At 35.5% G+C, this 13,530-nt stretch overlaps 1 protein-coding gene and 1 pseudogene across 1 annotated transcript; both read left to right on the top strand.

The window, feature by feature from the left end:
* Nucleotides 1-2,577: 2,577 nt before the first annotated feature.
* On the top strand, nucleotides 2,578-3,583 carry LOC112512790 (annotated as a pseudogene).
* Nucleotides 3,584-6,636: 3,053 nt separating this feature from the next.
* Nucleotides 6,637-11,813, top strand: LOC112512661. Its single transcript, XM_025118736.1, has 3 exons — nucleotides 6,637-6,990; nucleotides 7,564-7,825; nucleotides 11,563-11,813. The coding sequence occupies exons 1-3, from the start codon at nucleotides 6,817-6,819 to the stop codon at nucleotides 11,628-11,630; spliced, it is 504 nt and encodes a 167-aa protein (XP_024974504.1). The 5' UTR covers nucleotides 6,637-6,816; the 3' UTR covers nucleotides 11,631-11,813.
* The last annotated feature ends 1,717 nt before the right edge of the window (nucleotides 11,814-13,530 follow it).

Raw genomic sequence — 13,530 nt, 5'->3', positions numbered from 1 at the left:
TTACTAGATTGATCTTTCTAGTCTCCTGAATCTGAGTGGTTCCTTCGTATTGGACACAAAGAGTATCCCATACAGATTTAGAAGTTTTGAGTGTCATCACTGAGTGATATATCTCATCAGGAAGAGACATAGCTATTATAGACCGAGTACGCGTGTCTATAGCTATTTTCTTCTTGTCCTAATCGCTCCACTGATGTGGAAGCTTTGGAATCTGCCGTTCAGGAATCRCGGCAGTCRTAGCTGTTGCTGGAACAGCCGGAACARTAGCAAATGGAATATATGGTCCATTTTCTATGTAATGTGGAATTTCAKAATCCACACCTTCCAGAAAGAGGGACATCCGGTTCTTCCAGAGACTAAAGTTGTCACGGACAAACCGGGGTGGTTTGGCAAGAGAGCCATTATCTTGTGTGTGTGTGTGTGTGTGTTTGTGATTTGTAAAGCCATTTATAAGCAGTAAGTTATCTAAGAAGAGATAAATTAGTACAGAAAATTAGCCAAACACAAGGAAAGAAAGAAAACACTGCTCTGATACCACTTGTTGGTCCCGTAAAGGTCTACAAGAATAAAAACAGTTTGTAGAAGAGGGGGGATGAATACAAACACAGAATTTTCAAATTTAAAATATATATTGGTATAGAAGATCAATACAGATTTTACAAGACTGTTTGCGAAAAGATAAGGTAATGAAAACCTATCTAAACAATCTTTGGTTACACACAGATCTTTAGCAAATACAAGAAAAGAGATTGCTAAAAGGAAGATCCTTTACTTAAGCTAGAAGTTGCTTGAAGTAAGAATAGGGTTAGAGAGAGATACGCGCTCTCTGCATGGAAAAGAAACACTTCTATTTATACCTAGTGCATTAAATGTTCATTTAATGCAATATGGTAGGTTTAGAGTGCGTGTCAAGCCTTAAGAGGAAGGCTTGTCCTTTGCTACAGTGAATAGTACAAAAGTACTATTTCTGAGCAGACATCCTTGCCTAAAGTTGGTGGACAAAGAGTCGACTAATCGGCTCCATACCGTACTAACTTTTGCAAGGGTATGGATTTGTCCTTTGTGTGCATAAGGACAAGACAACAACAATCGTGCTAAGGAAGCTTCCTTTGATCGCTGAATGCTGGAATGGCCTGGAGGTCTCATCATCATTCGCTGAAGCTAGAGCAGTCTTCACACATATGTAGACAGGCTTGTAATCACTGAATACCGCTTCAGATCACGTACTCGCCATTCTCTAATCTTCAGTTTCAGTCTTCGACGTTTGCTGAAGGTTCTTTGGTGTGAGTGTTGTCTTCTTGAAGTATTGCTGTCTCTGATGAATTTACAATGCAAGTTCTTCAGCGATCACTAAACATACTCAGTGATGATCGCTGGAACTGAAAATACAGAAACACAAATACAACGTGAAAAGGAAAAGGGATTATCATCAAATCACTGAGAGAGAGGATCAACAACATGACACGACACGTTCTCGCCTAGAATATGAAGTGGATAATGAAGAAAGTGGTAGAAGCGTAAAAAGATCAAGAACTTCAGAAGAAGGAGATTATTCTGCCAAAACCAACCAAGAATCGCCAACTGTTGGTGGTTCAACAGTTCAACGTCCTATGAGTAGAGATGCCACAAAGAGAAAAGGAAAAGGTAAGGCATCACAATCTTCTTTAGCTCCTAACTATTGTGAAGAATTTCGTGCATTAAACATCAAAAGAAACGATAAGGTTGAAATCATGACCAAAAGACTTGAACTTGAAAAAGAGAAGAACACAACAAGAATCTGCGTATACTACTGGCGAAGGAACACCTGTCACCGGGAGAGGAGGCGTTGAAAGAATGTCTTTTGAGTATGTTGTATGAATAGTGGTTTATTTGCAATTTAGAATTCTCTATATGTAATTTATTATTCCATATATCTGTTTGTAACTTGTTTTTCAAGTGTGTTATCTGAAGTTTGTTTTTATGTTAAAATGAATGGTTCACATGCCACTGTCTCCCAATAATGACAGGTTTATTTCACTCATGTTCACAAGTCATTGACTCCTAATAATGTGTTGTCTCTTGCACTCAGTTCATATGTCAATGTCTCCCAATAATGACAGGTCTCTTTCACTCAGGTTCACATGTCATTGTCTTCCAATAATGTGTTGTCTCTTTCACTTAGTTCACATGTCATTGTCTCTCAATAATGACAGGTCTCTTTCACTTAGGTTCACATGTCATTGTCTCCCAATAATGTGTTGTCTCTTTCACTTAGTTTACATCTCATTTCTCCCAGTAATGACAGGTCTCTTTCACTCACGTTCACATGTCATTGTCTCCCAATAATGCCTATATATTTGTTGTCTTTCAACAAAGATTTATACATACAATTTTCCTCGAACATCCACTAAAATGTTTCACAACGAAAACTCTTCACTAGAATCAGTTGACGAATTCGATGAATGGCAATCACGAGTTGTTCAACAAAACCAAGAACTTGATCGCATCATTAAGGATATGGTCATAAACTCATCCAAGATGTTCATAGGAGATCAATCTCCAAGAGCAAGTAGGAGATATTGTGATAGGCAACGTTAGATGTGTGAAGTACGTTTGATAGAAGACTATTTTATCGACAATCCGACGTATGACCAGGTTATCTTCCGAAGAAGATTTCAAATGCGAAGACCTTTATTTCGTCGTATAGTGGATGATATTACTGCTACTGACGAATATTTTCCGCAAATAACTGATGCCATTGGTAGACAAAGTCTTTCACCATTGCAAAAATGTATTGCGGCCATGAGGGTGTTGGCATATGGGGAATCAGTTGATGTTGTTGATGAATATTTGAGAATGAGTGGATCCACAACAAGGGCAGCTCTCATGTTTTGGTGACGAGTACCTTAGAAAGCCTAACGAAGCCGACTTGGAAAGACTACTCTACATTGGAGATCAACGTGGATTCCCGGGTATGATAGGTAGTATTGACTGCATGCACTCGGAATGGAAAAATTGTCCAAGTGCATGGGTTGGACAATATGCTGGAAGAAGTGGAAAACCAACAATCATTCTGGAAGCCGTTGCATCATACGATTTATGGATATGGCATGCTTTCTTTGGAACCCCAGGTTCGCTTAATGATATTAATGTACTCCATTGATCTCCTGTTTTTAATGATGTATTGGCAGGTCGATCACCAAAAGTTGGTTATGTCGTGAATGGTCACGAAAATGATAGGACATATTATCTCACTGATGACATATACTCTTCTTGGGCTGCATTTGTCAAGTCAATTACATCTCAACTTGCTCAAGTTCAAGAGACATGCATAAAAGATGTTGAGCGAGCATTTGGAGTTCTACAAGCTCGTTTTGCATTTATTCGACAATCATATCTTGTTTGGGACAGACATATAAGGAGACGAATTATGATAGCTTGTATCATCATGCATATGATAGTTGAAGACGTACAAGATACATACCAAAATGATTCGATAGAGAACAACTTCGCAATTGAACAGATCTCAAACCTATTTTGTTATATGACTAACAGAGAACAACTTTGCAATAAGGAAGCTCATAATGTTCTAAAAATGATTTGATAGAGCATATATGGCAAAAATTCGGTCATGATAACTAACTATGATGATTTATGTATTTTAGATACGTAATTTCATACTTAGTTTTGTGACTTGTTTTGTTTAATTTCAATTGTATGGTAAGTTTTTTATAATTATAATTACATTTTAAAATATGTAATGGTCCGTTTATTCTATTCCTATACTTAAAATTAAAAATTATATAAAAAATTAAATATATGATTTTTATAAAATAATATTTTTGATTAAACTGGATTGGATTGGAGAGGATTGTGGTTAAATAATACAAGAAGTAAGATTGGATGAAGTTGAAGATTATATATGTGGATGAGACAAAAAATAATAATTTAATTGAAATTGGGTTATAAAGGTTTGCGAGTAAAGATAGTCTTAGCAATCAATTTTATTTGACGTAAGCGCTCTTTACTTTTTATTTTTATTTCTATATTAAATTTTATATATGTTAAGTTGTCTGTTTGGGTAAATTTCTCTGTCTGATAGATGGGAAAACTAATGGGTTTGAGAGAAGCAAAGAGAGAAGATTGCATTATTTCTGGGCATTTTAGTATTAATTTGTTTGGAATGGTATAGTGGAGAAGAGTGAAGTATTCAGACTTATTTTATATAGTCATTTTAGCTTAATGGCTTAATGATTAAGCTGTAAAAAACCGTCGAACCGCTCAACCTGTCCAAACCAACTCGTTAACAACCCAATTAAACTCAACTCACTAAATCGTCAACCCACTAAACCGTCAATTAAGAGAATTAAAATTGGGTTAGCCTAGCTCAACCCAACCCAAACCAACTCATCAACCCCCCACTAATATACAACTTCAGTAAAATTTTACTTAGGGGTTGTTTGTTTACCTCTTAATAGTTTCATTAAGAGACACCCTCTGAATCGTTAAGAGGTGAATCTTTTTTTTGAAGTATATAATATACGGCAAATAGAACAAAATAAAACTCACACACCCTCCTCACCTAAGGCAGGGTTTGAACCCTTGACCTCCTGGAAGGCCAAAAACTCACATACCACTAGGCTAAAGACCCTTTGGTGAATCTTGTTTGACAAAAAAAAGTCTGCCTCTTAATGGTTCCAAAACCTTCTGAATGATTTTGTATCATGGGTCTCCTTTAACCATTCAGCGCCCTAATTTCATCGTAAACAACTACCAAACAATTATATTTGAATTTACACTATATCATGAGAGCCTCCTAATCATTCTGACCACTTAATCATTGTGTACCAAACCATTCAGCAACTACCAAACAGCCCCTTATATTTATATATAATATACTAGTATGTTTACTATATATGAGGCTTAATCATTTGAGAACTTTAATATTTGTGAAATCCATGAGAACTTTTATTTTAGTTTGTGTTTCACATGATCTTTTTGGTCTAAGTATAGTATTTAATGTATGGATTAACATATATTTGTTTCATAATGTATTTGTTTCATACGTATTCAGTTCACAAATGAAACTTTTTTACGTGTATTTTTTGTTTTACAAACACGTAAAAAATGTTCACATTGTAAACCGTGTACATGTGAAACAAATATATGTTAATCAATATTATAAATCCTAGTCTTAAATGGAAAAAACATATGAAATAACACATGATTAGAGATGGCCAAATCGGCCTGGCCCGGGACCGGAACCGGTAAGGACCGGTTATGGGACCGAAAACCGGGACCGGTTGAGGTTTTTGGTAGTTTCGTGGGACTGGGACCGAACGGGACCGGGACCGGGACCGGGACCGGTTATGGGACCGACTATGGACCGGCCCGACCCGAAAATTCAAAATAATTTTATAAATAAATGAATTTTTAAATAATTTTATAATGTATTTTTATAAGAAAACGTAATTTTAATTATATTAAAACGCATTTTTAAAGTGTATTTGAGTGACCCAATTGTAAATTTTATAATGTATTAAAAATATATATCATTAAAAAAATCAAAAAAAATCTTACTTTTTTAATGCAAGGACCGGTTGGGATCGGGACCGGGACCAACGGCCCATAACCGATTATGAAGTACCTTGACCGGTCCTATCATTTTCGGTTGGGACCGGGACCGAGACCGGGACCGGGACCGGGACCGAGACCGAGACCGGTTATGGCCGGTTATGAGAAAGATGAGGACCAATTGGGACCGGCCCGGGACCGATTTTTGGCCATCTCTACACATGATACACAAGTTGTTGAGATTATCACAATTTTGTGAGTTCTTAAAAGAAATTCCCCCTATCATATGTATGTATGTATGTATGTATGTATGTATGTATGTATGTAGGCGAATGATCATGTGAGAAGGGAAGTTATGATTAGAAGAGTAAAAAAAGACCTTCATTCTTAGATGCACATTAGGGCGAGATGCACCAGATCAATCCTCATATCAAACATGATTCATGTGTGTTTTTGAGATTAAAGATGATCAAGGATTCAAATCTATTCTTACGTTTCTCACATTAACTCTATTTCTTACATGATACTTCATACACACACACATACACATACACACACACACACACACATATATATACACGAATACTGTGTAAAACTTTATATAATGTTTGTATTTCTTTTAGCTATATGTATAATATATGCTATCAAAAGAGATTTACCACCAAAAAATGATAGCAAAAGATATAATAGAAGAAAATTATTGAAATTGTTTTTACAGCAACAATAAATGGATGTGTTGGGGAATATAAATGATGTTATAGATACTTGATTGATGAATCTAACAATCCAAAAACTTGTCATCTGATGGTTTACTTTGGTGGAAAAAAAATGTAAATAGATATAATATTCATAACAATAACATTAGATTTATAAGATGTTAAAAAAATATTTAAACATCTTAATATGATATTTTATAAAACTTAAGTTTATAAAATAAAACAAAGAAAACGTCATATCTAAGCTACAACATGTTTAACCCGAATCATGGATGGTCTTGGTCCAAGGAGTTTGCCCGCCCCATCGCTTCAACCCGAATCGATCGGACCAGGGGCACAAGCGCATGGTACACAAAAATCCCCATGAAATTGGTCAAAACAATATGTATTTGGCCGTTAACTACGAGGCGGAAGGAAAGAAATCATCGATCACTCCCCAAAACCCAATCGTTATTTACCTTCTTTTACTGGAATTTCGATCAATCCATTCCCACTTTGGAACCCTAATTATTGGTCCTGTTTATCGTATTATAGACGCATAGTTCGAATGGAGTGTGCTTTGAAAATTTCGTCATCAATGAGCTTACCCGCTTCTTTTTCTTCATCCAAACATCTTTTTAGGAAATCGATTTGTTTTGGTGATAAACGAACACGCCGTTCGTTTCTCAAGATCAACGCTAGCTCAGAGAACGGCGCAGCTCGTCCCTCTGGTTCACAGCTTGTTAGTATTCTTTACTTCTATTAGCAAAAGAAACGTGAAATGTTGATCATTTTTTGTAGGATTTCTTATTGGTTATTGGCTTCTTTTCTCTTTGTTTTTGGGTAAATTATGTATTTGTTTGTTAACTTGTTTAGTATTATTGTTACAAAATTGATTAGCCAACATTTATAAGTCTACTTGGCTTCAAACCTTTAGAATTTCTGAAGTTAGAAAGCTACACTTTGATACCCAAGTCAAATTGTAGTTGCTTCAATATTCTACTATCAGTTTTGACGTTACCTATATAGTCAATTGCTTGCATAATCATGTTGGATAACTTGCTACATAATATCGTCAGTGGATGATGACTCAATTTAGGTTTATGATAACAAAAGCTTCATTAGCAGGGTGTCATTGTCTGGTCTTCTTTTGTGCAATTTTCCATGTACATTAACGTAAATTTGAATATAATTTCAATTATATAATGCCCAAATCCATATTGTATTACGGTGATTTGTGTATGTGACATGAAATTTCCCATGAATTTAATCTTCAGAATGTGTAAAATTAGCTGCTAAATGTTTGGATTTGCAGTCTTCATCAAGTGCAGTGGTTCATACGCACAGAAGATTAAGCAGTCTTGAGTCTCTCTTTTGTTATGATAAGGCTGTTCCAGAGGAGATAATCGAGAAACCAGTTGGCTTGTCACTAGGTGAGAAGAACATTGGCAATAAAACACGTTGCCCTGGCTGCGAAGCAAAGGGTGCTATTCTTTGTGCCACTTGCTCTGGATCTGGATTATATGTTGACTCCATAATGGAGAGTCAGGGTATCATTGTCAAAGTTCGATGCCTAGGTAAACTCATATGTCTCACTTTTACTACACAATTGATTACATTGGATGATGGTCTAACTGACCTTAATTGAAATTTTAAATAGGATCATGAACCTTTTTTTTAACTCAATAACCCTTTAAACCTCTGCCGTTAGGCCTGCCACTGTAAACCTTGTAAAAACAATAAAAGGTTAGTTCGTAAAACTCTCTTCTGTGGAGGGCTGATCGGCTACACTCCCCTACATTGAACAATATATGATCATCTGGTGTGAAACTTGGTCTCTGAAAATAATCGAGTTTTCTTACTTGCCTTCTTTGTTATGACAAAGCTATACCATGTATCGCTTTGAATATGGTCTTAATAAGATACTTTCATTTTGTCCCTATACTTTACCAAGAGTATTACTCCTACTCCCTACGTCCCAAAGTAAATGTCCACAATGAAAATCAGAAGATGGCACACAATTTTAGGAATGTGTAATTTTTACACTTCTTAAGTAACTAAATGACACTTTTACCCTTAATAATAGATAGAAAAACTTTCTCCATCTCATAATTAAGGGTAGAACGGGAAAGTGGAAACTTACTTTTGAAAGTGGACGCTTATTTTGGGACAAACTAAAATAGAAATGTAGACAACTAATTTGCGGCGGAGGGGGTATTATCATGTCATATTTCACTTATCCTGCCATTTTTAACTTTAAAAGTTCCAAGAAGTCCTATCATTTGTATGTATGCAGTTTCATACAGAAAGGTGCCCCTCAGCATTATTATTTTTTTCCCTTTAGTAATTTAAGTTGTATATTAGGACATAAGTATTAGGCTAGAATAAAAGTTTCATATGTTTTTATGTTTAGGTGTGGGGGTCCATCATATGTACTAGACTACTATGCATATCATAAGGTTTTCCTCGAGTCGTATATATTGTATTATCAAATTAACTGAGATATTTAAAATTATGCGAAGCCATATCGGTATGGCAGACACAATATTTGTTTTCATGCTTATTTTTATTTTGTTTGGCTGTCTTAAGCTACTAGTTTGTATCGTCAATGATTTTCACCATTAGCCAGCAACCATTGGACTTCATATCCGCCTGCACCTTGCTTAAGACTTGTGTAACATCCCTTATTTATCACACTCTAAGCAGTTTACACGGTCGATTGTGGAAATTGCAGTTGGGACCTTGATTTGCAATCGCGGTTATCGTGGTGGGATAGCTGTAAAAGAAATAGGTTCATAAATTAAATACGAATATATATATATATATATATATATAACTTAATATATTGTATGCCCAACACATAAAAGAATATATATATAAAACTTAATAAATTAAATATACAGATTATTCAAAAAGGACTGAAGTCAAGCAATGGTGTCGAGGAGTGAAGTCGAGTAATTGAAAGGCAGGGATGATTTGGGCTGGATGATTTGGTGTCTTGGGTACGATTCAGTCAATGAAATGGAAATGGATTTAATTTAGGTCAAAACTGAAATAATAAAGTGGCACAACAATAATAACATAAAAGTAACAAAAAAGGCCCATAAAAGATTAAAACAAAGCGTAAATATTCTAAAAACCTAAAGCCCCAACACTGAAATGGCCCAAGAATTATTGCGTTATTGCGGACCACTATTGTGATACCAAATCGCGGTGCAATACCGGTGAATGGTGCCGTTAATTGCAGCACCGCCATTTTAGAACCGCAATTCATCTTAGGACAGCAATTCGCTTTTGCACCCCTATTGACTGCCCAGGTCACACTCTGCCCTGACCTTGTGGCCCTCTGATATACGTCATCTTACCTGGATAGGTCCTAGGAGACTAGGAGAAGATTTGATTCACCTGTTTAGGAGCTTACCCATGATCTTCATTGGAGCACATACCTTCATGGTGGTACTCAGGAAAGCTTTATGGAACAAATACAATACCTGCCATGGGAAACTGTAGAAATATTGTAAGATTTTTAACCTCTTGAAGAAGTGTATGATAGTTTATTAGACATCTTATATCTCCTTTCCTAATTTGCAGAATTCTGTTTCAACAGAAACTCCTTGATAGAGTTTCGTGTTTTTAGATATTCTGTTGTGAGCATATATGTTATTTCTTGTATATATACCTTGGTTGTAAGTTTGTTTAATATAGAGAAAATTTGAAGAAAATTTCTACATTAATGGAAGAGTTCTTGCATCATTTTGTACCGAAGGAAATCCATTTGGGAGTTCAAGATGACTTCCTACGACATGCCACCTACAATGAAGATGACCTCATCGTTTTTCTCTGGTTTATGATTGATCTCATTTTAAATTGGAGTTGTACAATCATTAAGGGTATTTTTGGAATAACACATTTTTGAAGGTCATGTTTGAAAAAAGAAATGCGAAAGGTCATATCCCCACCAGATCGCCATATACTATATAGGACATATGTATAAAAGCCCCCATCTATTTCATGCTAGCAGCCAACGAGGAATGTCTAGTATAAGTATAGAGATATAGCACTAATGAGCAGATGAGGAGAAGGTGCCAAGAAACAGAAAGTACCCAGGAACCCCGAACCCCAAATCATACTTCATGCTTTATCAGGGCTTACGACTAACAACATTATAAGAGTGGACGGATGGGTCTATTATAAACCTATCATTTATCAATTCCAAATTTCTAAGAGGGTGAAGGTCAAATTATAGGACACTCCATTAGGATCTTTGCACTAGTTAGTGTCCAGTCTTATTTTTTACATAAGATATATATATACACACACACGGCAAATGCTCACGCACACCCCTCATCTTTGGTGAGGTTTGAACCCTTGACCTTCAGGGAGGCAGCCAAGGACCCTTTGTTCAAATGTCCTCAGTCTTTTTTGGAAGTACATATTATTTATATACGGCAATACTCATGCACACTCTTCGCCTTTGGTGAGCTTTGAACTCTTGACCTCCTAGTCAATGACTCTTTGGTCAATGTCCTCGGTCTTGATGGACCTTTGGTACCCTCTTTGCGATTAATCTGAAGATTCTTCGCTTTGGAGCCGAACGACTGCAAACCAGCTGTATTCCAATGACCGTGGAATTTCTGGAACTTAAGATTGCTTTCTTCAAGCAAGGATGAAGAGTGATGTTCAGAAATGCTCGTAGAACCATATGTTCATATATGCAGGAACTTTACTCGAGTATTGATGTTCAGAAATGCTCGTAGAACCATATGTTCATATATGCAGGAACTTTACTCGAGTATTTTCTTACTCGAGTATTTTCTTCACTGATTGAGTTTTTGTTTGGCTATATATCATAAAACACCTAGTAGACAATTTTTATATACAGCAAAACTCCCACATTTCTCACTTTTTTGATGAGGCTTGAACCCTTGACCTCCAAGGAGGTTCTGATCTCCGGGACCCTGGGTGCTGCCGGGCCATTGACGCTTTGGCATGGTTTTTGTTTTTGGGCAAAAAATCGCAATGACATAAATGTTAGATATTTGCAATGGAGTTGAAAGCAGTGATCTTTTGTTGTCTATTGATTTCATGGGAAGTTGGTTTTCTGTTATTGCAACAGAATGTAATTATCCATATTTTTGGCGAGAAAGTTAGTTGTTTTAGTTGTATACATTTCCCAGCTATGCAATAATATTTCTTCTCTCTCTCTCTAATCTCCCCCCTCTTTCTATCTTTTTTATTTCTTTCCGCGTTATTGCAAGAATGACGATTTGTTTGCAAAGGCAATCGTTAATTTTTTTTTTTTTCGTGGTTGCAGGTTGTGGTGGAACCGGTAACATCATGTGTTCAGAATGCGGTGGCCGTGGGCATAATGGTGTAGCGTAACCACCTTCCCCTTGGGCGTGTCTTGTAAGTTTGGTTTATCTCGGTTTTGACATTTGATTTTTAGTCTATAAGTGTTTATCATAGTAATGAATCTTAGCGGTATGATAATTATTTTTTATATAACAATGAACGGGTGTGTTGATTGTCAATACAATAATTATTGTAGGACTCGTTTAGTATTCACGGAAACGGCCTCTATACCCTTTTGGTAAAGACGATATCTACGTATGAGACTAACTTTGCGTGAGATTTATCGAGTCTGTATGGTTTGATTCAACTATGGAGTCTTCTTATACCTACGAATTTTCAATGGTTATAGGAGAATAAAAATCCGTTTTCAATCAATCACGTGAAATCACATTATCAATAACGAAGTGATTAATGGAAGTGAAAAGCAACAGATAATTTGGACACATCAAAGTGAATTACCATTTTCATTCTTTGATCTGGGGATAAGCTAGTCCTGAAAAAATAATATTAGACTCGAGTTCGAATAACTTTTTTAATATAGTCAACATTGTATCATAGGGCTCGAGCTCGAATATTTTTTAAGTTATCGTGTTCGAGTTAGATGCTCGTTTATGAGCTCAAGGTTGATAATTTTCGTATTTATATTGTATGATTTATGAACATGTGAACATGTTTGACTTGAAAAAATGTAATGCTCGAATGGTTAGGCTTACTCGACTTGAAACATTTAATCGAGCGAGCGGAGTCGAACATTGGTGTTATGAAGCTGATCTCGTTAACTTACATGAGTTATATTTTGTGTTTGAAATCAACTCGAGATCGAGCAGTTTGTATCGTTTACAACCCTAGTAATTATGAACGTCTACAATTGGCCTCTTGTGACGTCCATGATGGTCCGAAGACTTTTTGCGTTTCGAGTATAAATGACTTCTAAATGTCACTAACACCTCTCGAGATGAGCTTTACATATCGTTTTTCTGAACCGAACCGGTCCCGTACCGAATTCTTATATCGGTATTTGGTACCAGGATTATACCAAAAAAACCGGTACCGAACCAAGTAACTCGAGGGAATTTTGGCTATTTCAATTCCATCTCTATGTGCTAACTAATCATTTCTTAAGTTTTAGATTATGTTTGTCAATCATAAACTAATTCTTTGAGTTAATTATTGGTTAATATAATAATAATCTTGGTAATATTTACAAGTTTGCGATTTGGTTTTGATTGTTTTATTTATTAACTTTAAATATTCGGTCCTAAGTGGTACTGAGACTGAATTTCCCGTCATGATACCGAAACCGAACCGGTACATTTAGTTCGGTATTCGGTTCTCATTTTTTGTCCAATTTTTTTCGGTACTGGCCGGTTCGATACTGGTCTGGTATCGATCTCATCCCTAAACACCTCTCCCTCATCTTGACCATACTTGTCAAATATATTTCGAGAGAATGGTGAGGGTAAAACCATGTTTTGTCAATGTACGCTCATGTGATGGTTATTCAACGACTTGCATTTGCATACGTAAGTGACAAAAATCGGATTTATAAGAAACTAAAACTATAACAACTAATTATATGGAAAATATTTAATTATTTTATAATAGACGGTAACAAAATAATATAACTTTTTTATATATTAATCCTTTTATCAAAAACAAATACTTTGATCAAATCAAAAAGATTAAAATACCAAAAAAAAAAAACCAAAAAAAATGTTTATTGTTTAACAAACTAAAAACAATTGAGAAAAAGAAAGGCTAAAATACTCCTAAATTAAATGAAGAATTTTAATAAATTTAGTCTCGAAAACAATAATTTATATTATATTATAAGACATTTGACAAAAACTTTTAAAACCCATCTTTTATATATGAAGTACTGTTTATTGATGCTTATTACTTAAAAATCAAGATTACAAGTAAATTTTAC

This window comes from Cynara cardunculus (assembly GCF_001531365.2).
Source record: "Cynara cardunculus var. scolymus isolate 2C chromosome LG 5, CcrdV1, whole genome shotgun sequence".
In the NCBI taxonomy this organism is placed as follows: Eukaryota; Viridiplantae; Streptophyta; class Magnoliopsida; order Asterales; family Asteraceae; genus Cynara; species Cynara cardunculus.
The sequence above is the reverse complement of the archived record's forward strand: the minus strand, read 5'-3'. Positions and strand labels throughout refer to the sequence as shown.